We start from the raw sequence: 25,050 nt of genomic DNA, 5'->3' as shown, positions 1-25,050 counted from the left end.
ATCTAGGAAGTACTCAAGTTCTTATCTAGAAAGTACTTAAGTCCTTATCTAGGAAGTACCGAAGTTTTTACTTAGAAAATTATTAAGTCCTTATATAGAAAGTACTTAAGTCCTTATATAGAAAGTACTCAAGTTCTTATCTAGAAAGTACTTAAGTCCTTATCTAAAAAGTACTGAAGTTCTTATCTAGACAGTAATTATGAATTGAGAATTTATGATCTGTCACCATGTGGTTCATCATACACACAAAGATAAAAGATGCAAACTAAAATTTTATGTTCCGGTGTGAGTTTGTGTATGTATCTATAGCCATGTGACCACAATCCAATTTATGTCAATTTTATGTCTCCCGTCAATGCGTACATGCATGTTTTACTGAAAACTTGTTTGTAAAATTAAACTGAACAAAACTAACATAAGGGCAGTAAAGGAAGACATAACATAACTAAAAAAATAAAAGAATGACGCTTCAAATACTAGCTGTTGTGGTAAGTCTATCACTGGAAAGTAAGCCCATATCTAGAAAGTACTTAAGTCCTTATCTAGGAAGTACTCAAGTCCTCATTTAGGAAACACTTAAGTTCTTATCTAGAAAGTGCTTAAGTACTTAGCTAGAAAGTACTCAAGTTCTTATCTAGGAAATACTTAAGTCCTTATCTAGGAAGTACTTAGTTCTTATCTAGACTAATTATGAATTGAGAATTTATGACCTGTCACCATGTGGTTCATCATAACCATATTGGGACGAATATCAAGAGTGACTGCGGGTTGGCTTATGCCTCAGCCCACCCGATTAGGTATCAAGCGCGTGAATTTCGGTATTAAGCGTCATCCCAATACAACAAACTAACCTAAAATAAATATTTACACTTAATCTGAGTATCACTGTCGCTATAAAATACAAATCATAATTAATAATAATAATAACTATTAAACAATAAAAACTATCATTAATAACTAATAATAAAATGGTAATAAAGTCGTTAATAAGTATGGCAACTTCATTAAAATATATCTTACAAAATTAAATTTTAAAATATCTGGATTCATTTTTTAAGTTTTATTTTGCAAAAGGGTGAATCTCAAAATTTCAAGTTTGGTGGCGAAATTTCATATTATTTTTTCGTGAAAAATTGGGTTCCGACATGAAAAAGATCCAAAAGGATCCTCGGTTCCGACATGAAAAAGGAATTTTTCAATTCCCAATTTTCCCAATTTCCCCAATTTTTCACGAAAAAATTATATGACAGTCGCCATCAAACTTGACACATTTTGAGATTCACCCAAAAGCAGCTTCAATTCATCTTCTGATTATTTGTGGCACTGCTCACCCCAATAAGATACAATGGGAGTGATTTCATGTACTGAAGTAGTTGACCATTTAGTTCCGCCTATACAATACAGATGGCGCTCATCGGTCCTGAAACGCGCTAACGAAATTCGCACAGTGAATTTGATCAATAAAACTTAAAAATGCATTCCAAAGATTTACTACAAAATACTGTTGCTGAATTGTCGATAGCATGGTATAAGAAAATCAGGTACTTATGCTCAAAACTGACAGCTAACATTTCAAGGTTACCCCAGCTGACGTCATCCCGTAATGCGTTGCCAATTCGTAAAAATAAATTACCCACGACAAAAGTTTTTATATTTACTTTGCAAGGCAATTTTGAAGTTTTAGTAAACGATTTAGAGAAGTGTGTCAGGATCGAAGCAAATGGAATTCTATAGTCTCTGCTTACCCCGGTGGGAAATAGGCGTGAGTTTATGTATGTATGTGTACGATTTACTTACCGTTTTAATGAGTTTTATATACAGGGTGTTAGTGACATCGTAACGAAAACTTTCAGGGGTGGTTCAGGCCATGATTCTGAGTTGATATCAAGTAGAAATTTCCGTCGCAAAAGTATGGACTGGAAAATAATTAAAAAGAAAAGAAAAATTTTCATGAATTTTTTGACACGAAATTCCACTTGATATCAACTCAGAATCATGGTCTGAACTATCCCCTTCAGTATTCGTTACGGTGTCACTAACACCCATACCTACTTATATGGCTACCGTATGTACTTGCACGGGGTGTACCGTGTAAGTGTCATCGTAACGAATACTGAGAGGGATGATTCATCAGATTATTCTGAGTTAATATCAAGTGGAATTTTCCATCGCAAAAGAATAGAATTGAAAATAATTTTAAAAAACTAAAAAAAAAACATGAATTTTGCGACGGAAAATTCCACTTGATTTTAACTCAGAATCATGATCTGAATCAACCCCCTCAGTATTCGTTACGATGTCACTAACACCCTGTATGTGACAAGTAATATAGTAATTAAAGATATTAATCAGTAATTCACTTAAATTTCATTAATAAAATTTACGTTCTTGAAACGTCGGCGATACCAATTTAATGGTAACACAGTGGTAACACTTACGTCATCAAAGGGCTAGCAATGGCGGCTTGTCATAGGATTGAGCATACTTAGTCTTCTTATACCATGTTTGATAGTATCGTCACAAAACTTTATTATCGATGGTATGAAGGACTTTCCAATCGACGTTCCCCAAAACACACGATAGAGTGCGCTGTTCAATTGCAACGTGACAATTACCTACTTTCTCGTTGCTGGGGTACATAATTATTCAAAAAAGCATTATATAAAACTAATTGTTGTTTGATATTTGGATCACATTATGTATAGAATTATGTTGCTGCCTATATTGCTTCTCTTTATTTCGGTCAGAATAATAATGGGTGGAAGTTGTAATTGTGTCTAGGTGTAATAAAAAGGGTCATCATTTATACCCAAAAACAAAGATGAAAGATGCATTGTCTGTTATCGATGAGATTGGAAGGTATCACCATAAGGTTCATCATATCCATCTTTGGAATTCGTATCAACAGTGGCTGCAAGTTGTCTTTGATTACTTGTGGCTCTGCCCACCCCATTAGGGATTACGGGCGTGAGTTTATGTATGTATGTGGAAGGTAGCCTGAAAAGTTCGTCATTGCTTATGACTATTCTTGCGCCGATTTTAAAATCGATTGTTCTTGCAATAGTTTGAAGCAACAGTATCAGTGACTAACAATCGATTCTATTTGAAATAAGGAACTTTCCAATCGGCGTTCCCCAAAAACACGATAGATGGCGTTGTTAAGTTTTTACTCCGTTTAAACTTCTATTTCATCGATAACAGACATATGTAACTTTTATCTTTGTTTTTGGATATAAATTATGACCGTTTTTATTACACCCAGGCACAATTACAACTTCCACCCATTATTATTCTGATCAAAATAAAGAAAAAAAAAGAGAAAAAAAATAAAAAAAATAAAGAAAAGCAAATAAAGAGAAGCAATATAGGTAGCAACATAATTCTATACATAATGTAATCCAAATATCAAGCAACAATTAGTTTTATATAATTCTTTTTTGAATAATTATGTACCCCAGCAACGAGAAAGTAGGTAATTGTCACGTTGAAATTGAACAGCGCACTCTATCGTGTGTTTTGGGGAACGTCGATTGGAAAATTCGTCAATCGATACTTTTGTTTTCTTCGATGGCAACACTACTTGAAAACTCATACTAAACGTGTCAGGTTCAAATTATTTTTAAGTAAATAATAAATTTCACGTAAAAAATATAAGTTGAGTGTTTCTAAACATGATTTTTAACTTATTTATTATTGAGTTTTAAGTCCTAATTTAATGTTGCTATTGATAAAATAAATCAGTTTTTTTTTTCATTTACAAATGTTAATATTATCCATATCGAGAATAATATCAAGAAAGGTTGTATGTTGATCCATAATATATGTCGTGGCCAGATCTTAGAATTGATCATTACATGATGTGATGATAATGTTACTAATTTTACGATACGATCGCCAACGTTTGGCCATATCATGAAGTAATCATGCATTTAGTTGGTCATATCGTTGAACGTTTTGTGTTCATTGATCTGGCCAAACCACATCATGATGTGGCCAACAAGTGATATACTATTTCATGAAATGATCGAGCACATTATGAAATAATCAATTCTAAGATCTGGTCACGACATTTTTTTTTTAATGCCATTTGTGACATGGTACCAAAGTGTATGCATATTGATGCTCGTGACCATACCACAGGACCACAGTAACCACTACTTATATTATGTTACAATGTAAAAAAAAACTGATCTATATTTCCGTTAACTATAATAATCTCTTTAATTTGTGACTGTGTATAAGGCACTATTCTATTAAAAATAGGCAAGCAAAGTCGAGTGCTGGCATAGTGTATTATCACAAAACATAATTAGTATAGAAGAAATTCTCCTCTGTCCAACCCTTTAGGGTTGGATTATACCCACGGCGTGATTATACCCATGTATAGGTAGAAATTAGTTTTTTTACAACTTAGCCGCTTTAATTTTTTTTTAATGTATGTAGTCGTTACTACTTACTGATGTTAAGTAAGTAGTCGTTACATGAGCCATATCAGGGGCCTTTGGCGGCTCAATAGTAACCCTGACACCAGGGTTGATGAGGTTGGTCGTCTTCTTATTTTTATTCTATCCACCCTATTAGGGATACTAGCGTGTGTTAAGCTTTAATCCCAAAATAATTTTGGATTCGCATTTTTTTTGCCTGCCGAACCCGCCACGTGGTATAGCGTGAAGAATAAATAAATTATCATATTCTCTAATGGCAGTGAAGTAATGAGTATTTTGTGTCATAAAAACTCTGTAGCAATTGCTTTAGAGTAATAAGGCCGCATAATCAATGTGTTATGTATTTGTGTAATGAAGTATATTTGATTTGTAGTGAAGAGTCACTTGCTCAGCGGTGAAGGAAAACATCGTGAGGAAACCCACATTCCCGAGAAATGCATCGGAGGTATGTGACCTAACCTGTATTGGGCTGGTTTTCCCTTCGCGGGTTGGAAGGTCAGACAGGCAGTCGCTTCTGTAAAAAACAGGACCTGTCAAATCTTCAGGTTAGGTAAGCGGACCTTGTGAATAACGGGATAATGCTAGAGAGGTGATGTTATGTTATGTTAGTGGGCTCTGTTTTCCGCATTTAGACTCTAAGATGGCCCATTATGCGTGTAACCGTTGACTACGTAAGCCAACCTATCTCCTTCCAGAAGCTCAGAAGCCTCCTGGGGTTTTCACAGGCTTCGCGGAGCGACCCCCATAAGCTAGGGAGGTGATGGTGTAAGTCAATACATCATAATGTAACGAGTTCCAATCCTAACTCGAGCTTTCAACCTCTTCTTCTATCGTGTGGTTTGTGAGGTGGATTACCAACCTCATCAACCCTGGTGTCAGGGTTATTATTGACCACTGAATTCGACTTCATGAGTTTATAGATAATTGATATCACGTGGTTTCCAGGATTTGTGCCCGGTCAACGGCATTAGGCTCGCCCCTATAACATAGGACTTGAACATAACTGGCGAGGAGTGGGTGTTTTATACACCTTTACCTATCCCTGCTATGTTATGTGGTTTTGTAGTATTTAGCGTGGTGGAGTATGCTCCATACCCCCTCCGGTTGATTAAGGGGAGGCCTGTGCCCGGCAGTGGGACGTATATAGGCTATTATGTGTGTATTAATCTCTTCTATACTTAATTATATTTGTGTTATAATATATTTAACTAGATACAATATCTTTGACGTTATTTTCTTATGCATAGATCTTATTTCAAAACATTTTTTTTTTATTTTGATTGGTTCAAAATGTGTGTCCTAATGATATTCGAAATTAAAGCACATAATAACGGGTTCTTACCGCGTTTAAATGGGGATATGAGACTCCCGATATTACGACACTGTTGCAAGTGCCATGATCACGGGATGACTGATCTCTCATATCCCCATTTAAACGCGGTAAGAACCCGTTATTATGTGTTTTAATTATGATAATAACCGCGTAAACTTAAAACAATGTATATTCGAAATTGTTTTCGAATGAGGATAAAAACTAGAAGCTGAAATGTAGGTGGCAGCACTGTTGAGTGTTCCTAAATGGTGACAGTTCTCCATAGTGTCCAGCTGAAATTCGTGATAAATTGCTATAAAATGTGGAGCAACGTGGAGTGTATCCCGTCTGAAGGATGAGTAGCGAAGAAGAAAATGCAATTTTCTTCTTTCCGATCTTTAGGGAATAAATACAACACTATGATTTTGCAGTTAAACGCTGCGCAAAGGTTTACAGTGTAAAAATAATAACCAAAACAATATATTCAAATACTCAAACAATATATTCTCAAGTTGATTAGTGAGATGCCAGACAGCCCGTTTATAAAACATTGGGTCCAGACTCATGTGTGCTGTTCAGGGACCAAAGGTAGGTCTTATATGAATTAATTTTCTCAATTTTCTCAATCCTTACTTAAATTTAATTACTAACCTAATTTGTAAGTCACTGTACTAACAATATATGGATTAATTTCCGAAATAAAGATATATATTTTTTTAATATGTTTGTTCACTCAAGTAGTATGGGGAACTGTTAATATTTAAGAACACTCGACAGTAGCGACACCTGGAGGGTTAAAAATGCCACTTTGCAGCAATTCATCTAAGAAAGTAATATTGCTATTTGACATAAGTTTGCATTGCGCACCTACTTTTATGTGCGCAAATATCAAATTGCAATATTGTTATGACAGTCGTTTATAAAATTTCGAAACATGGCTGTATGCGTCAAGGCCTTTGCTTAGTAAATAGAAACAAGTAACTGGAGGTGGCTTTTTGGATATAGCGAATGGCGGTCTTTTTGCTATGAAAACGTTTTTCTTCTTTCGGGTAGAAAATATTGTGTAAACGTGACTTGCTGTATTTAAAACGTGTATTTTGATTTGTATTCAGTGATAACTAAACATTTTAAGCTTGTGTTATGTGAAAAGTTGGTAAAATAAGTGTTTGTTATTGTAAGGAGGTTTGTGAGTTTAATCCAATCTTTTCTTGAAATTCCTACCACTTCTGATTTCTAACAATATTGTTTTCTTAGATGAATTGCTTCGATGTGGCCATTTTAACCCCGCTGGTGGGAAAAATAGCCAGTTTTTATCCATGATCATGTTTGGGTTATAAATGATTATCACGTGCTTAGTGGAGGAAACCCAGATTCCCGAAAACCGCTTTTCGGAGGTATGTGACCTAACCTAACCTGTATTGGGTTGGTTTACCTACCTCTCGACAATTTTTTTACCAAATCAAACTCAAAATTATCATCATTTCAAACCAAATAACGCCCAATATATAGCAACTAACATTCGTTGTTATTCGTTATAACTGCGTTATCCACGTTGCATGTTATAACGTTATAACGAGTATCAGTTTCATTTGCGTTGATATCGCTATCGATAGCTGGGAGATTATCTATAACTGAGCTTAGATTCTCAACGTTACTTGTAACGTTATGTGAAGCGTTATTCGTAACGTTATTTGGAGCGTTATTTATAATGTTATGAGACGTGTTATTTGTAACGTCATTTGTGTAGTTATGAAAAGCGTTATTTATAACGTTATGAGAAGTGTTATTTATAACGTTATGAGAAGTGTTATTTGTAACGTTATTTGGAGCGTTATTTATAACGTTATGAGAGTTGCTATTTGTAACGTTATGAGAAGTGTTATTTATAACGTTATTTTCAACAGCGGCAACAACTACGTTACCGTTACTGGTATCGGGGCTTTGTATAACGTTATCGGTAACTATATTCGCCGCTTCAGCGTTGCTATCGCCTGGGGTTGCCAGCTCGTCGTAACATGGCGGCATTTCGACGTTCCGTCTCGCTTGCACCTCTGTGTTATTTGTGTTCTCCTCTCTTTCGTTGTTCAAGGTGTCCCTGCTGAGGTATTCCGGCGGTGGTCCGTACAGTTTGTACCTCATCGCGTCCGTGTATGGAGGCGGCCTGGCCGTGGCGTCGTTCAACCCTGGATAGTTCTCGAAGTTCGCGCCCAAAAGCCGTATAGTCCGACCGTTTAGTGTGTACGTCTCGTTACCATCTAACCGGACGAAATCTAAGTCGTCTATATTTAGTTCGGCTACGTTGGGCGTGTCTGGCCGCCGTTCTAAGCTCTGTCTCCGGCCTAACCTGGGTATGCTCAGCTGGAACCTGCCCAGCTGGAGCGTCAGCGACCTGGGGCGCAGGTCGATGTTGCGAAGAGTGCGGCGTCTGAAGAACTCCATCGGAGTAGCCATGTAGTTCAGTTCGCGGCCGCAGTTGGATACCTGAAACGAATTCAAAATTAATAATAACCAGTGGTTGCGCGTTGGACTCTCGATCCGGAGGCCCCGGGTTCGAATCCTACAATACAACAATACACTACAAATACACTTTATTGCACCAAAATAAAAAGAAATAATTACAAAAAGACTCTTAACTAAATAAATGGCAAATGGCGGTGTTATCGCTTAAAGCCTAGTTAGTTTAATCCTAGTGGGGACATATCACAAAAATCACTTTGTGATCCCTAGTTTGTTTAGGACATTACAGGCTGATCACCTGATTGTCCGAAAGTAAGATGATCCGTGCTTCCGAAGGCGCTTTAAGCCGTTAGTCCCGGTTACTACTTACTGATGTAAGTTAGTAGTCGTTACATGAGCTGGAAATACTTACACTCCCGTCTATCGTAATTTTTCAAATTGCTGTGTACGTATACACACATATTGACGGGTATCTACTGCGCGGGGACCAGGCCGTAAAAACACTACGGCATGCGAATAGACTCCAACCTGTCAGACACAGACTCGCCAAGTCCAGCAAACTGACTCATGTGACAGGACCAACCGTGTATAACAGATTGCCTAAATCAATCGTTGACGCGCCATCATTGAAATGTTTTAAAATTAGGCTTAAATGCTGGCTACTCGAACACACTTTCTATAGAATTTTTAACTTTAAAATTAACCGCTTAGTACTTAAGTACCATTATTGTATTATTATATTTTCCATATGACATGTAATATAACTATTACGAAATAAATGAATATGAATATGAGCCATGTCAGGGGCCTTTGGCGGCTCAATAGCAACCCTGACATCAGGGTTGATGAGGTTGGTAATCCGCCTCACAACCCACACGATAGAAGGTCAACTTTGGATCGTAGATAATTGATATCAGGTGGTTTCCAGGCTTTGTGCCCGGTTAATGGCAATAGCCTCGCCCCCTATTACATGGGACTTGAACATAGCTGGCGAGGAGTGAGTGTATACACATCTCTGTCTACCCTTTTGGATATACAGGCGTGATGTTATGTTACAAATATGTGAGTACCTCAGGATTGAAGAAGAGATCGGTGTTGAGGTCGCAGTACGTGGGGCTGCGGTAGTGGTCCAGCCGGGGCCGCGGGCGGCCCCTGGTGGGGGACGTGTTGCACGACGCGGACCGCACGTCCGTCATCTCCACGTCCAGGCACTGGGTCGGCACCTGACAGACAAACACGTATGTATATTTTTTTTACACTTTTTTTACACACACTAATATATATACACACACACACACATCCACACACTCACGAACACACACTCACGAACACACCCTCACGAACACACCCTCACAACTACATATTCACATACACACTTCACACGCACACACACACGCTCTCTTTTTCTCTCTCTCTCTCACACACACACACATACACTCTCACAGAGACAAACTCACACATATACACTTACATACACACATCCACACGCTCCCACCAATTCACACACATATACACACACACACACACACACACACACACACACACACACACGCTCCCATCCACACACACGTCCGCACACTCACGCAAAAAAACCCACATACACACACATACATTGTTTTCAGTTTACGCGGTTATTATCATAATTAAAGCACATAATAACGGGTTCTTACCGCGTTTAAATGGAATTATGGATCTACCTACTCCACTCCAATCTCATCAGTCATCCCGTGATCATGGCACTTGCAACAGTGTCGAAATATCGGGAGTCTCATATCCCCATTTAAACGCGGTAAGAACCCGTTATTATGTGTTTTAATTAACACACACACACATACACACATGTCCACATAAACCCGCACACGTACGTGCACACACATCCACACGCTCCCGTACAGTCATGGGCAATATAATGTACCCACCTTAGGACTCTGTCGCACTAACACATTTGACAGTTAGCGAGACTTACAGTTCAATTTGTCAAAAAAGTTAATGTGACATGGTACCAAAGTGTATACATATTAATGCTCGTGACCGTACACACACAGTCACACAATGTCTGCCTGTCTCGCTCGCACCCGCGCGTTAGACACGGCAGCAATGACATCGTGGTAGCGTCTGTACACCCACCTGCCGGTATCTCGACGAGAATATAGCGGAGAGCCTCGCCAGCCCGAACCCTTGCTCCCCGCCCCCCGCGGCCTCCGCCCCGCCCGCGTCGCACGACGTGTCGCACTGCGGGGGACATGCCGACTAGTCGGTAAAGCGCACTAGTCGGGCGGCACGACGGGGTGGAGGCCCGACGTGCCGGCAGAGTAGTGGCGTGATTAGTAATTATTACTATTTTTAAATTAATTATTATTAATAATAATAAGAATATTTAAGAATTATTTTTTTTTTTTTAATTTTTTTGAGAGATTTTTTTAAGAATTTAAAAAAACTTGAACAACGAACTAACTTAACTAACTGTTAAGTTTTTTTAAATTCTTAAAAAAATCTCTCAAAAACATAAAAAAAAAATTCAAAAATTCTTAAAAAAATCTCTTAACATTCTCTTAAAATTCTCTTAACTAACTCAACAGTTAGTTAGTTAAGTTAGTTCGTTGTTCAAGTTTTTTTTTGAAGAAGTTACTAGGACTCATAATTTGTTAATAACAAAACAGTAACAGTAATAACTTTAGTTTAAATTTGTCAGAAAATCAACTCAGAACCATAGTCTGAATCATCCCCCAAAGTTTTCGTCACTAACACCCTGTATATGGAGATGAGCTGGTCAGCTGTCACCATAGTGATCAACAGTGTCCGTGGTGGTGATCCAGGACTAAGTATACGTTTTTACAATAATATACCAGATAATTTGTCAGATAATAAATTTAAAACTCACGTATTTAACTCACGTAAATTAAACATAAGTATTATAAGATTAATGACTACCTAAATGATAAAAATGTCTGGTATCGAATGTGTTCCTCTAGTTATTAAATAACTTGTAATGTACCCTCATTGATTTAAAAGATGTGTTGCTGTTGCAGTTTCTTGACATTTTTTCTCCTCAGCCATAACACCTTGCGAAATGACGTAAATTCAAAAATGTTACATTGTTTAAGTTTATCCATGATAATTACGTTAGAAAGGCGTGCGTAGGGCCGAAGCCAACACGTAGAGGCCCCTTAAGACAGTATAATTTAAATGTTGTGTGACACCTATTATTAAATTCTTTATTCAAGTTACTAGAACTCATAATTATTATTTATTTTTTTTATTAATTATTAGGAAATGAGGTGAGGGGGGTTAAAATGGCCACATCAAAGCAATTCATCTAAGATAGCAATATTGCTATTTGACATTTGTTTGCATTGCGCACTTACTTTTATATGCGCAAATGTCAAATTACCGCCAAGATCGCAAAGAAGAAGGCTTATTGTAGATTTGTCGCAGATGGAATGCCATCTGCGACAAAACATAGATCGAAAGAATTCCGCACGGACAGGAGGAGGACCCGGTGGTGTAATGGTTAACACGCTCGTCCCGGCTTGACAAGAGCCGCGGGTTCAAGTCCCGTCCGAGTTAGAATTTTTTTCGATAAAATTTGAGTGTTTGTGATGACGAGCACGCGTACCTGCAGCGGCGCCCGCGCGGGGCTGGCGGGCGCGAGCCCCGCGCGCTGCTGCTCCAGCAGGCGGGACGCCTCGTAGCACGGCGGGAAGCGGTGCGCCTGCGCATGTCACATTACAATCAATATCATCTTGACATAGTCCAAGATTTTTCCTATGTATTTAATTAGAGGGTCATGGTACACGTCAAGGCCTGGTATTTTGTTACAGAAATGACCTCACGTGAGGGGCGAACGGTTGTGTCGCCACCAAGCTCTCACCTGTTCATATTGGTGTTCATAGTGACATCACCAAGCTCTCACCTGTTCATATTGGTGTTCATAGTGACATCACCAAGCTCTCACCTGTTCATATTGGTGTTCATAGTGACATCACCAAGCTCTCACCTGTTCATATTGGTGTTCACAGTGTCGCAACCAAGCTCTCATCTGTTCATATTGGTGTTCATAGTGACATCACCAAGCTCTCACCTGTTCATTGGTGTTCACAGTGTCGCCACCAAGCTCTCACCTGTTCATATTGGTGTTCATAGTGACATCACCAAGCTCTCACCTGTTCATATTGGTGTACATAGAGTCGTCACCAAGCTCTTACCTGTTCATATTGGTGTTCACAGTGTCGCAACCAAGCTCTCACCTGTTCATATTGGTGTTCATAGTGACATCACCAAGCTCTCACCTGTTCATATTGGTGTTCACAGTGTCGCAACCAAGCTCTCACCTGTTCATATTGGTGTTCATAGTGACATCACCAAGCTCTCACCTGTTCATATTGGTGTTCACAGTGTCGCAACCAAGCTCTCACCTGTTCATATTGGTGTTCATAGTGACATCACCAAGCTCTCACCTGTTCATATTGGTGTTCACAGTGTCGCCACCAAGCTCTCACCTATTCATATTGGTGTATATAGAGTCGTCGCCAAGCTCTTACCTGTTCATATTGGTGCTCATAGTGTTGCCTGGTGGCTCGCTCAGCGTGCGTGTAGCTGCGCAGGGCGGCTCGCTTCATGTGCATCTTGCAGATGGCGGACACTAGCAGCACCACTGCTATCATGAAGATTAGCGCGCATGCTGTTGGGGATTAAGTGCAGTTTATTTATATATTTATTATTACACACTAGTGATGTTCCGAATATCCGTATCCGTATCCGCGGATATCCGAGATAAAAAAAAATCCGTATCCGTGTCCGTTACTTTTCACGCGGATCTTTTACGGATCTTTGTCAGGTGATTAAGTAGAATCATTAAATTAAAAACTATAAAATTCCATTCAGATTGTTTTTATTTCTTAAAATCAAATATTTGGCACCTTTATATTGCAAACATTTACATAGATCTTTATAATGAAAGCAAGATAAAATATCACTTTAATCTTTTTTTATAATGTTAATGAGGTCAATATTAGCAAATTATAACATTTTATAATATTATCGAATTATAACATTATCGAATAGAAAAAGAAAAGAAAAAAGTTATTTATTTCAACAAAAAGGTACAATCATTGCCAAGTGTAGCGGCCTTCTGTTAAGTGAACAACATCTGTGTTAGAAGACCGCGCTCTTCAATATCGATTACTAATGGTACCAATACAAAAGCTTAAAGAAATAAGTAATAAGTAACTTATGATTAATAATAAAATTAAGAATAAGAAAATAAAGATCCGTATCCGTATCCGCGGATCTTTACACTAAATATCCGTATTCAGATCCGTATCCGCGGATATACATTTTTAACGATCCGGCACATCACTATTACACACACCCTCCCAGCCTCCGTGGTCTAGTGGTTAGAGCGTTAGGCTCACGATCTGGAGGTCCGGGTTCGATTCCCGATGGGGACATTGTCGAAATCACTTTGTGAGACTGTCCTTTGTTTGGTAACGACTTTTCAGGCGTGAATCACCTGATTGTCCGAATAAGTAAGATGATTCCGTGCTTCGGAGGGCACGTTAAGCCGTTGGTCCCGGCTATTAGCCGTAAAACACCTCCACCAACCCGCATTGGAGCAGCGTGGTGGAGTATGCTCCATACCCCCTCCGGTTGATTGAGGGGAGGCCTGTGCCCAGCAGTGGGACGTTATAGGCTGTTTATGTTATGTTATTATTACAAATTCTTATAGCTATTTTACACCACTATCCAAATCAGATCCAAGAGAGTTTTCACTAACACAGTTGCCTCGACCATTATAGACGGCGATACGGCTCACCTATCACGTTGGTCTAACAGAAAGCTCGGTGAGGTGTGGGTACTTAGTTCATCTCACGATGGATGTACCTTTGACTACCCCAATTATGGATCTATCTACTCCACTCTCTCATCAGTCATCCCGTGATCATGGCACTTGCAACAGTGTCGAAATATCGGGAGTCTCTTATCCCTGCTTTAAACGCGTTAAGAACCCGTTATTATGTGTTTTAATTATGATAATAATCGTGACCGTATGTTAAAAGAAACATCGTACCAGTAACAGTGTAGATGGTGGACTGTATGAAGCCGTACTCGTCGGGGGCGTGGCGGTCCTCGAACAGCGGCGGGTACTCCACGTCTATGTAGCCTGCACACAAACATATACAGTCATGAGCAATATAATGTACCCACTTTAGGACTCTGTCGCATTAACATATTTGTCATTTAGTGAGACTTACAGTTCAATTTGTCAAAAAAGTTAATGTGACATGGTACCAAAGTGTATACATATTAGTGCTCGTGACCGTACAGGGTGTTAGTGACATCGTAACGAATTCGCCATGATTCTGAGTTGATATCAAGTACGGCTCTCGAGCGCATTGGGTATACACGTTCCTTCCGTATTCGATTCGTTATTCTATCAGGGTTGTTCAACTTTGGGGCTGGTGCAACATGATGACAAGTGGGTGTGCTAAGTGTAGTGAGTCCGTCGGTCATGGTCCTGAGTGTTACATATGTAAACACAAATTCCATTTTAATTGTGCGGGCATATCTGAACGCGGCTTCAATAGACTTGGTATTGGGCGTGATTCCTGGAGTTGTGTGAATTGCCGGGATGTAGCATCCTCAGTTTCTGGTATCAACGAATCTTCGCCATGTACTACGGTCGTCGGTTTCTCGTCTGGACTGCCACTGGATGCATCGACTCCCAGGATGGTCAAATCTACGACTTTGAGTGAGGACTCGTTAAACTTCAGGGAAGTGCTCAGAGATATTTCTGCAAAGATGGAGTCTTTACAATCTCAGTTCTCCACTCTCCAGCTTATTCAAAACGACCTCAAGCAAGTCTCATCGGATATTGCGGATTTGAAATCTAACATCAACACTCGAATGGATGATATCACGGAGCGGGTTGGGGTAATTGAAACCAGAGTATGTAATCCGTCTAAGGGTGGCCATCGCTGAATAAGGCTTGTGTTTATGTGTGTATGAGAGGGTGAGTGTGTGTGTGTGGGTGAGTGCGTGTGTGGGTGAGTGCGTGTGTGTGTGTGGGTGAGTGCGTGTGTGTGTGTGTGGGTGAGTGCGTGTGTGTGTGTGGGTGAGTGCGTGTGTGTGTGTGGGTGAGTGCGTGTGTGTGTGTGTGTGTGTGTGTGTGCGTGTGTATATTTGCGCGTGAGGGTGCGTGTGTTTATGTGTGTATGAGAGGGTGAGTGTGTGTGTGGGTGAGTGCGTGTGTGCGTGTGTGTGTATTTGTGTTTATGTGTGTATGTGTGTGTGTGTGTGTGTGTGTGCCTGTGTGTGTGTAGGTATATCACCTTCTCCCCGCGAGTACTTGGGGTGCTCCTCGCAGCAGGCGGGCTGCTGGCACAGGCTGGCGGTGCGGCAACACGCGCCCGCCGGGATGCAGCGCCCGCTCGAGCAGTTCAGCTTGTCCGGACCTGTGGGGGATATTGTTAACATTACTTCACTGATAACGGTAAGTTCCATACACAGTTTGTCGCAGACTAGTCACACTCCAGGCACTTCATATAAACAACCTCGTGTTACACAGACACTACACATTGACATTATCGTACACGCGCAGATGCCCGATGCACAGATGTGTATGTGACGTCTGACTGATTTAAGATCTTATTCAAGTTTATACTTTGTTCGTGGGGGGTGAGGTAAACCTAGCTCAAACGCTGGTGGGGAGTGGAGTTGCCGTTGTATAAGGAGTATAGTATAAAATAAATTAGTTGGTGTCGTGCTACAGTTTCTCAGCCATAACAACAGACAACACTCCGACTCCAAAGTGGGATATATGGAAAGGATTGAAAGCGCGTTTTAAAAGACCACTAGCGCCATCTCGTGACGCTGCTGTAGGAGTTATTATTACTATTAACGCTTTTCAAAATACCACTAGCAAGAAGCGTGAACTAGTTTATACTGACGCGAGCAAGGCTGGTGCATGCACAACTCGGGCGCCTCGTCCTCGCCGCGGACGCAGTCCTTGAACCCGTCGCACACGTAGTTAGGCAGCACGCAGTGTTTGCCGCACCAGAACGCGCCGCGTGCGCACTGCTTCGGACCTGGGAAGAGTTATAATATAATAACATAACATCATGCATGTGTGTACACAGGGTGTAAGGGACATCGTAACGAATACTGAGGGTGATGATTCAGCTGATTATTCTGAGTTAATATCAAGTGGAATTTTCCATCGCAAAAGTATAGACTCCATCTTGTCTCCACCGACAAGAGCGCAGCTCTTTAAATAAGGAAAGAGAGAAAAGTATAGAATTGAAAATAATAAAAAAAAACTAAACAAATTATGAATTTTGCGATGAACAATTCCACTTGATATCAACTCGGAATCATGGTCTGAATCATCCCCCTCAGTATTCGTTACAATGTCACTAACACCCAATATAATATAGAGAGATATAGACCACTTGCATATAATGAGTGTGGAGGTACACACTACAAATAGTTTTGGCGTGAATTTGTAACAGACAGCGTTACTTTGCCATTTAGAAATAGAAATGTTTTATTGCGACTATGTGTTTGTACAGATTGTGGTGTTATAAAAATACAGAAGTAAGTGTTATAGTATCAACATGGACCCGGTAAAGGGCACTGCAACTGGTAGAGAGGACAACATACTTAATTATTAGTCAGTGATACAATTTATATTTATCATACTATATTTATAATATTAGCAGGGATGGTAAATTTGTTCAATCACCTCTAGTCTGCACGAGAATAAACTTGACGATGCTGTACGGTGGTGTGTTGCAGAAGTAATGTCCGCTGTCAGCCAGTGTCAGCCCCAGGCGGGTAAGGCGGCTGGCCAGGGTGGGGCCTCGCGGCTCCGAGTAGTACGGCCTGCTGAAATTGACAAATACACACTACACACATGCACAGTGGCAGCCCTAGCAAAATATTTGGTGCAAGACCTCAAAGTGGCACCCCTCAGCCCCTTAAAATAAAAAATGATATTTACAGCCACATATGAGCAATGTAAATGTAAGTGTTATGAAAACCACGTAATCGAGTATTTGTCGAAGAAAATCACAATAGAATGTAATATTTCAGACGGTGCTTACATGTTTTTCATGATAAGCAGTTAATATAATATGTTTTAACCGCATTTCAATGAACTTAATAAGGATTTTGTTTTCATTTCTAGATTTTACGTGTGACATACCTATTATAATTTGTCTCGTGTACCTGTTATCGTCAGTCGAGTTATCAGCGGGCACGTAGCTCCAAGCGTACTTCCTCGGTGTGGGCAGAGAGTCACCCTTGAGCTCGCAGACCAGCGTTAGGTTGTCCCCAACCCTCCGTACCAGGACATCCGTGTACTCTACCTCCCCGGGAGTGTACATCGAGAGGTATGGCTGGATTGGTTCACCGAAACCTTTTGAATTAAATACAAATTAGAAGTTAGGAAGCAAAGATTGTTGGTAAGGCTGGCAGGGAAGACAGGGAAGTATGTTATATGTAAATGTATGTAATTGACCAATTTGGAGATGTCCTTAGGTTCAGTATGGTACTCTGAACCGGCTTGCGTGTATGAAATGATTGATGAATGTGGAGGAAGCATGGGAAGTGTGTCAGAATGGAAGCAAATGGAATTCCTTAGTCTCTGCTTACCCCAGTGGGAAATAGGCTTGAGTTTTGTATATATAAAAAATGTACAATATACAGACAGACTACTACCTAAAACAAAAAAAGACAAGTGATACGTGACAAAACATGTTTTACATGTAAATAAAATACCTAGTAAATATTAGTTGCATCTCATTTTAAAAAACATGACACATATGTATTATGCTTGTCATCTTCTTATCTGATAAAAAGAAAAGGGACAAATATATTAACTGTCAATAACAATATTATAATACAAAATAAATTTTTACTTCTTTAAATAATATTGCTTTGATTTTTTTATGAGTTAGTAGTGTCAGTTTGCCCTTTGGCAAAGGCATTGTGGATGTTTATTCCATTCCAAAAGAAAAACAAAAAAAAATAAGAAGGGATAAGTTAAAAATATCATCATGCTCAATATGTAATGTGTTTTTTGTCCTTCAAGAAACCTGTTCTAACCTCATTATACTTTTGACCATTACCAATAAAAACCTTACTATAACTGAATATAGTGATAGTGAATAAAATATGTTTACTTTTCTTGTTTAAACAGTTTACTCAAATATTAGGTATTTATTATGTATGTGAGAGAAAACTACAATTTGCAAAAATGATATAACGCTTGTTTTAGCGTTGAATAAGTAAACAAGACATTGCAAAAGTGAAAGGATAGCCTACCTATCGCCAAAATTCCCGTTAGAAACACAAAAAAAATATTTTGTTTGTAAAAATAGAAACGCGCGCACAATACATTTTTTAAGGTGTTTTCAAGGCAAACAGTGCAGAACCTTGTTTTTAATGCCGCAGATAAGCAAATTCAACAACTTTAATGCGCTTTACAAGGTCTCGTAACGAAAATAATGGCTAAAAACAACCGAAATATGTGCGAATTATTTATAACAAGTTTATTGATTTCCACTGTATACATACAAGTGTAAATTGGTACTCACATGTCCCAGAGTGAAATAAAGTAGGAAAAATCCATATTAACACATAGGTTATTGATGAAAACATTTTTATTTACTTTTTACACATTTTCACTAGTAGTTGACATTCAACAACGCAGCCATGTTTGTTTCGCTCTTCAAGAGTTTCGTGTCACGCAAACGCAAACGTTGAAAACAGTGAGCAACAAAAACCATTATTTATAAAATAAATACTTAACGAACACAAAAAGTGACATGTAGTTAATGAAGTACTCATTATTTATGTTCAAATTTCCAAATATAATTTACAAAACATTAAGTAATAACAATAAAACATCAAAGAACTGTGTACATTGGAATGCTTACAGTCTCAAGGTCGTTATCCTTTATTTGACAACAAAACGTAACCGAAGATAGGAATACAAGATTATATTTATTTAGAAGTTTAATATACAGTATATAATATACATAAACAGCAATTTGCTAATTATTTTATAATATTATTGTTTACTAAGTAAACTACTTTATAATTACAATTTCTTACTATACAAGAAAATGCAAATCATGTAAACGACACGCTTTTACTGACCTCAATGCAATTGACACTGACAGCGTTTGTCACTTTGACATTTACGTTAGTGGACGTGGAGTCTGCTGTAGGATAGAAATCACGAAAATTTGAAAATATTCGATTAATTTCCGCACCGCGAAGTGATTTGTGTTTAGAGAAACGTAGCATTTATCTTCCCTTTATTTTTACGATTTAAAAATACGCGTTTAATCTCTGTAAACTGTGTTATTTTGACGAAAATTCTCTTACTATACTGATCCATTGTTCTTATACAATTCATGAGTTATTGACAAACAAAAAGCTATGCGGGTGGTGTTCTGTGTAGGGGGGCGGATGTGACCAATACACTGGCATGGTATTGGGGGCCCTTTGCAAAGGTTTTAGAAGAAAAAAACATTATATTTTTAAAATGAACGGTGTGAGCAAGGACGCCCCGTTAGGCATCCAGTGGTTACAAAAAATCTCCGGGTGGCTGTGTCCAAGGCTGCAAATCAACAGGTTAAGATGGTAAGTCACGATTTTACTAGTAAAAAATAGTAATAGTAATGAAATAATGTCATGGTCGTTATAGACGATGATTAGTGTTCACAATATTACATTATGTTTAGCCTAAGCTGAGATAAAACGTTAACACGTGTGAGATAAGAGTAGTAATAAATAATTGGATACTGTGGGATTTTATAACTGAAAATATGAAAGGCATTTTTTTTATGGCATGGTTGCACAACTTTTAAGCCAAGTCTTTTTTTTTTTGTTTTGTGTTCCCACAATAAAGCCATCAGGGTTCTTTGAAATTTTATTCTATGCATTAGAACTGAAAGTGGAGAATAAAATGTTTGTTGTAAAAGTTTTTGTTCTTATTTATATTAGTGACTTAATTCTGTTGGGTTATTGGCTAATATCTTGAGAGGGTTGTTTAAATTTCTGCCTAAAATTGATGGATGTTATAGAATATCAAAATTGTTATGTTTCTTACATATTGTTGTTGATTGTTTTGTTTTGTTGCAGTTGTTGTTGTGTTGTTGCTCTTGTTGTTACCTATGTGTGAAATGATCTTAATTATACATTGTTTTATGTGTGTTTGTTGTTGTATTGTTGTGTGTGTGTGTCGTTATTATGTGCTTTAATTATGTTAAAAAAATCTATGAATAAAAAGCAATTGAAGAAGTCTTGGGCCCTGATAATCATTTCCGAAGCTGCTCCAATACGCTACCCAACAACCTAATCAAATGAGATAATTTTTACGAAACATCAAAACGAAAGTTTTCTTCGCAGTTTGAATGGAAATACTGTCCTGTGACATCATCAATAAAAGCGGTCAAAAGTCGTACTCACTGTTACTTAATTTGTAATTAAAATTCGAAAATAAGTCTAAAAGTAAAATGAGATTTATGATGCCACTGAGGAAACGCAAAATGTCAGATTGCGTAAAATGCCGGTTTCGCAGAAAGACAGTTTCTCAAAATGACAGATTCGCAAATTGAGGCAAATGTCTGATTATATCTTCTTCACTTTAATTATTCGTAGTAATGTGCAAATAGTTGTCACCATTATGATAATGTTATCTAATGAAATAAGACATTCATAATCATCATTTCCTGTTATCATAATAACTGTTAAGTTACCAAACTTAGATAACAGTAGGGTTGCCATCCGTCTGGGTTTCCCCGAATTTGTCCTAGTTTAGAGGGCATCCGGGGAGCGTCTAGGTTTCATTTGTAAACCGGGTTTTAAAAAATAAATAAATAAAAAAATTTAGGCCACCCGCGATACACGCACTATGCTCACAATAATATATTTACAACCAAGTATATTTATATGTTTTTGTTTAATATTTTAATAAGTCTTTGTTTTCTTATTTCAAGAATTAAAAAGGCTGATTTATATAAACAATTTGCAGCAAATTGTAATATGATTCTGTTTTGTTAAAATAATGAATGAAAAAAAAAGTTCACATAAAAAAAAGGTAGACATTTTCAATTGCTTTTTATTAAATTGAATATGTTTAAAAGACATGTCCGGCTTTCGGACTCTAAAATCCAGGGTTTTCGCGTCTTGTCCTGTTTTCCAAATTTTAGAGATGGCAACCCTAGATATCAGTAAGTATTTAGTGAGGTGAAGTTGATGGCAGGTCTGGAGGAAGACCTAGAAGGACTTACATTGACCAAATTGGAGATGTCCTTAGAAAAGGTTCAGTACGATCTACTCTGAACCGGCGTGCGTGTATGAAACGGTTGATGAATGTGAAGGAAGCAAGTGAAGTGTGTCAGGATCGAAGCAAGTGGAATTCCATAGTCTCTGCTTACCCCGGTGGGAAATAGGCGTGAGTTTATGTATGTATGTAGATGAATTGCTTTAATGTGGCCATTTTAACGCCCCAGCTCTTAAATAAAGAGAGAGAATCGCTAACCTATCACATATTCCGCGCCTGCCGATAAATGTGTACATCTGCATTTAAAACAACCTACTTGGTATGAGTCAACGCAAACATTATAAAACAGATGAGGTGTAATATGATAATATGATTGTGTGAGTCATTGCACTGAACTGTAACTAAGGTAATGAATGTATGTTCTTGTAATTCTATACTTATATGGACATCAGCACAAATTCAAATTCGTTTATTGCAAAAAAATGTGGTACATATATGGTTAGTAAAAGTAATAAAAATTATAGTTTCTAAATTAAATTTTTAGAGTAGCATGCAAAAAATGTTTCGTTATATGATATGACTCCACAATACAATACAAAAAGTATTATAATTAAATTAAATGTCAGGCGGTTATCATAGGAAATAATACAACTACTTTTTGTGTTATGTCCCAACCGGTATTCGAACCCGGGACCTCCGGATCGTGTGCCCAACGCTCAACCACTGGACCACGGCATTAAACCGTTCATCATCATCATCATCAGCCCATTAACGTCCCCACTGCTGGGGCACGGGCCTTCCCTATGGATGGATAGGGAACTCGGGCCTTAAACCACCACGCGGGCCCAGTGCGGATTGGTGGTTATTAACGACTGCTAATGCAGCCGGGACCAACGGCTTAACGTGCCTTCCGAAGCACGGAGGAGCTTGAGATGATTTTTTTTTGTGTTCTCCCATCCTATGACCGGCCTTTGCGAAAGTTGCTTAACTTCAACAATCGCAGACCGAGCGCGTTTACCGCTGCGCCACCGAGCTCCTCATACATACAGATAAACACATAAACTGCCTATATACGTCCCACTGCTGAGCACAGGCCTCTCCTCAATCAACCGGAGGGGGTATGGAGCATACTCCACCACGCTGCTCCAATACGGGTTGGTGGAGGTGTTTTTTTACGGCTAATAGCCGGGACAAACGGCTTAATGTGCCCTCCGAAGCACGGAATCATCTTACTTTTTCGGACAATCAGGTGATTCAAGCCTGAAAGTCCTTACCAAACAAAGGACAGTCTCACAAAGTGATTTCGACAATGTCCCCATCGGGAATCGAACCCGGACCTCCAGATCGTGAGCCTAACGCTCTAACCACTAGACCACGGAGGCTGTCATCATCATCAGCCGTACGACGCCCACTGCTGGGCATAGGCCTCCCCCAAGGATCTCCACGACGATCGGTCCCGCGCTACCCGCATCCAACGGCTTCCCGCGACCTTCACCAGATCGTCGGTCCACCTTGTAGCGGGCCTACCCACTGAGCGTCGTCCGACACGTGGTCGCCATTCCAGAACCCTTCCGTCCCAGCGGCCATCGGTTCTCCTCGCTATGTGTCCTGCCCACTGCCACTTCAGCTTTGCAATTCTCCGAGCTATGTCGGTGACTTTAGTTCTCCTGCGGATCTCCTCATTTCTGATTCGATCCAGCAGGGAAATACCGAGCATAGCTCTCTCCATTGCCCGCTGAGCGACACCGAGCCTCCTCACGAGACTCATAGTAAGCGGCCACGATAGGAGGCTGTCAATAAAACAATAATAAACAGATAAACAATGCGCCTCTATTGCAGGTACCAAGCGAGCGTGCTCGGGCTGACGTACATAACGTATATGACGTACCACCTGACGCGCAAGCCGATATCGGTGGTGAAGTCAGTGCTGCACAGGAACTGCAGCGCGCTGGTGCCGCCGCCCGGCGTGCCGCCCGGGGACGACACCTGGTGTGACTGGCCGCCCTTCGGTTGGTATTTTATACAGATGCGCCGAGTAACACTTTTGCCGAGTAACGAGTACCGAGTTTTCATCATCATCATCAATTTAAGAGCCACGCTCTTGTCGGTGTAGCATTTTCCATTCCAGTCTATCAAAGGCCAATTCCTTGACTTCTCTATAAGACATGACGTTAACCTTTTCTTTGCAAACAAACACATCACGTTGCACGTCATAGTAAATAAATAATTGAAAAAGTTTGTTATTTACCAATGGCTGTATACTCGTTACTCGTTATCAAATAACCGAGTTATTCGGCCGAGTACGAGTATCAAAAAACCCGCCGAGTACGCCGAGTATCAAACGAGTACTCGGCCTATCTCTAGTATTTTATTATCCGAATACATCCCGCTCAGGGACGGTACTGAAAAGTATCGGCGTTCGAAGGACGTAATATACGATCCCGACGACCCGATTACTCTAGCCATAGAGGCAGCCAATCAGCTCGCGACACCAAACACTTCAACACCCCGACCCCGCCGGCGTGGTCGACGATTTCCCTCAATCAGCGCTTAACGCTATCGACCCACTAGGGTCGATTAATCCTTTCAAATATTTTTCCTCTCAGACGACGCCCTGAGCCGAGGTTCGCGCCAAACTGGGCACCCTCAGGCCTGTTGTCTTAAACGTTGTACCGGGTGAGCCTTCAGCGCTCCCCATTTGTCCGGCCAAGTAGTTGATGCCATCTGCGCAAATCTACAATAACGTCAAAAAAGAGGTATTTTATTACCAGTCTTTTCTTATCGTGTGGGTTGTGAGGTGGAATACCAGGCTCATCAACCCTGTCAGGGTCAATTGAGCCGCCAAAGGCCCCTGACATGGCTCATGTAACGATTACTCACATCAGTAAATAGTACCCGGGACGAACGGCTTAACGATGTGTGGATTACCAGTTATTTTTACTAAATTACCGCTAGCGCCATCTAGTGACGATATCCACACACTAAACTAATAATACATTAATATTATGTCATTTTTCGCGCGTTTTAAAATACTACTAGCGCCACCTCGTGAGAGCAATGTGGAACTGAATCAGTTTATATAAGATAGTTACTAATTTTAGTGCCAGTTTTATTTTATTCAATATTCTCCGTCAGATACGGCTGAAGCAAACGCGTTGCTGGGCGCGTTGGATTCGGCGTTCCTCTTCTCATATGCGGCCGCCATGTTTGTTTCCGGTAAGTCTTAAATAAAAAAAAATGTGGTCTCAATTTTTACCCGTAATGACATTAACTGAAAAAATCGAGGTTTTGTTATGTACATCCAAATGTGATTGTTCAAGAAGATACTTGCGCGGTTTTCACTCTAAGGCCACGCGTTGTTCTTTATATAACACCTAGGGGGTTAAAAAAGCCACATCGATGCAATTCGTCTGATATTTCTTAATATTACAATTTGACGTTTGCGCATTTAAAAGTAAGTGCGCAATGCCAACAGATATCATAAAGCCACTTTACACCTTTTTATTTTATTATTATTTTGTTGAGTGATAGAGTGAGAA

General features: G+C 39.5%; 2 protein-coding genes across 6 annotated transcripts in view; one reads left to right on the top strand and one right to left on the bottom strand.

Moving 5' to 3' along the window:
* Positions 1 to 7,121: 7,121 nt before the first annotated feature.
* LOC126379148 (uncharacterized) lies at positions 7,122 to 18,938 on the bottom strand. 4 transcript variants are annotated; one of them, XM_050027794.1, is made up of 13 exons: positions 18,813 to 18,938; positions 17,443 to 17,632; positions 16,958 to 17,100; positions 16,164 to 16,301; positions 15,546 to 15,668; positions 14,285 to 14,377; positions 12,756 to 12,895; positions 11,831 to 11,926; positions 10,342 to 10,446; positions 9,285 to 9,437; positions 7,610 to 8,238; positions 7,537 to 7,561; positions 7,122 to 7,476 (listed from the first exon to the last, which is right to left on the bottom strand). In XM_050027794.1, the coding sequence occupies exons 1-13, from the start codon at positions 18,874 to 18,876 to the stop codon at positions 7,270 to 7,272; spliced, it is 2,106 nt and encodes a 701-aa protein (XP_049883751.1). In that variant the 5' UTR covers positions 18,877 to 18,938; the 3' UTR covers positions 7,122 to 7,269. The 4 variants fall into 4 exon arrangements, with proteins under 4 accessions (XP_049883751.1, XP_049883750.1, XP_049883749.1 ...); XM_050027793.1 differs by having other exon boundaries at positions 7,537 to 8,238; XM_050027792.1 differs by having other exon boundaries at positions 7,122 to 7,561.
* Positions 18,939 to 19,416: 478 nt separating this feature from the next.
* The window catches only part of LOC126379178 (glucose-6-phosphate exchanger SLC37A2), a 100,951-nt gene continuing 95,317 nt past the window's right edge, over positions 19,417 to 25,050 (top strand). For both annotated transcript variants that reach the window (XR_007568275.1, XM_050027851.1), the window contains exons 1-3: positions 19,417 to 19,866; positions 23,351 to 23,520; positions 24,647 to 24,727. Coding sequence is in view for 1 of the 2 variants with exons in the window: in XM_050027851.1 (XP_049883808.1) it covers positions 19,712 to 19,866; positions 23,351 to 23,520; positions 24,647 to 24,727 (406 nt within the window). In the remaining variant the exon portion in view is untranslated. The remainder of the gene's footprint in view (positions 19,867 to 23,350; positions 23,521 to 24,646; positions 24,728 to 25,050) is intronic.

Source organism: Pectinophora gossypiella, chromosome 28, assembly GCF_024362695.1.
Source record: "Pectinophora gossypiella chromosome 28, ilPecGoss1.1, whole genome shotgun sequence".
In the NCBI taxonomy this organism is placed as follows: domain Eukaryota; kingdom Metazoa; phylum Arthropoda; class Insecta; order Lepidoptera; family Gelechiidae; genus Pectinophora; species Pectinophora gossypiella.
This window is presented reverse-complemented; position numbering and strand designations above follow the sequence as displayed.

What these genes read in the sequence shown, in the direction of transcription:
- LOC126379148 (XM_050027791.1), bottom strand. Translation starts at nt 18,876, where the DNA reads ATGTTTTCATCAATAACCTATGTGTTAATATGGATTTTTCCTACTTTA. An exon ending in CATGCACCAGCCTTGCTCGC is followed by an intron (nt 15,669 to 16,163) that starts GTCAGTATAAAC and finishes TATCCCCCACAG; the next exon opens with GTCCGGACAAGCTGAACTGC. An exon ending in CACCATCTACACTGTTACTG is followed by an intron (nt 12,896 to 14,284) that starts GTACGATGTTTC and finishes AATCCCCAACAG; the next exon opens with CATGCGCGCTAATCTTCATG.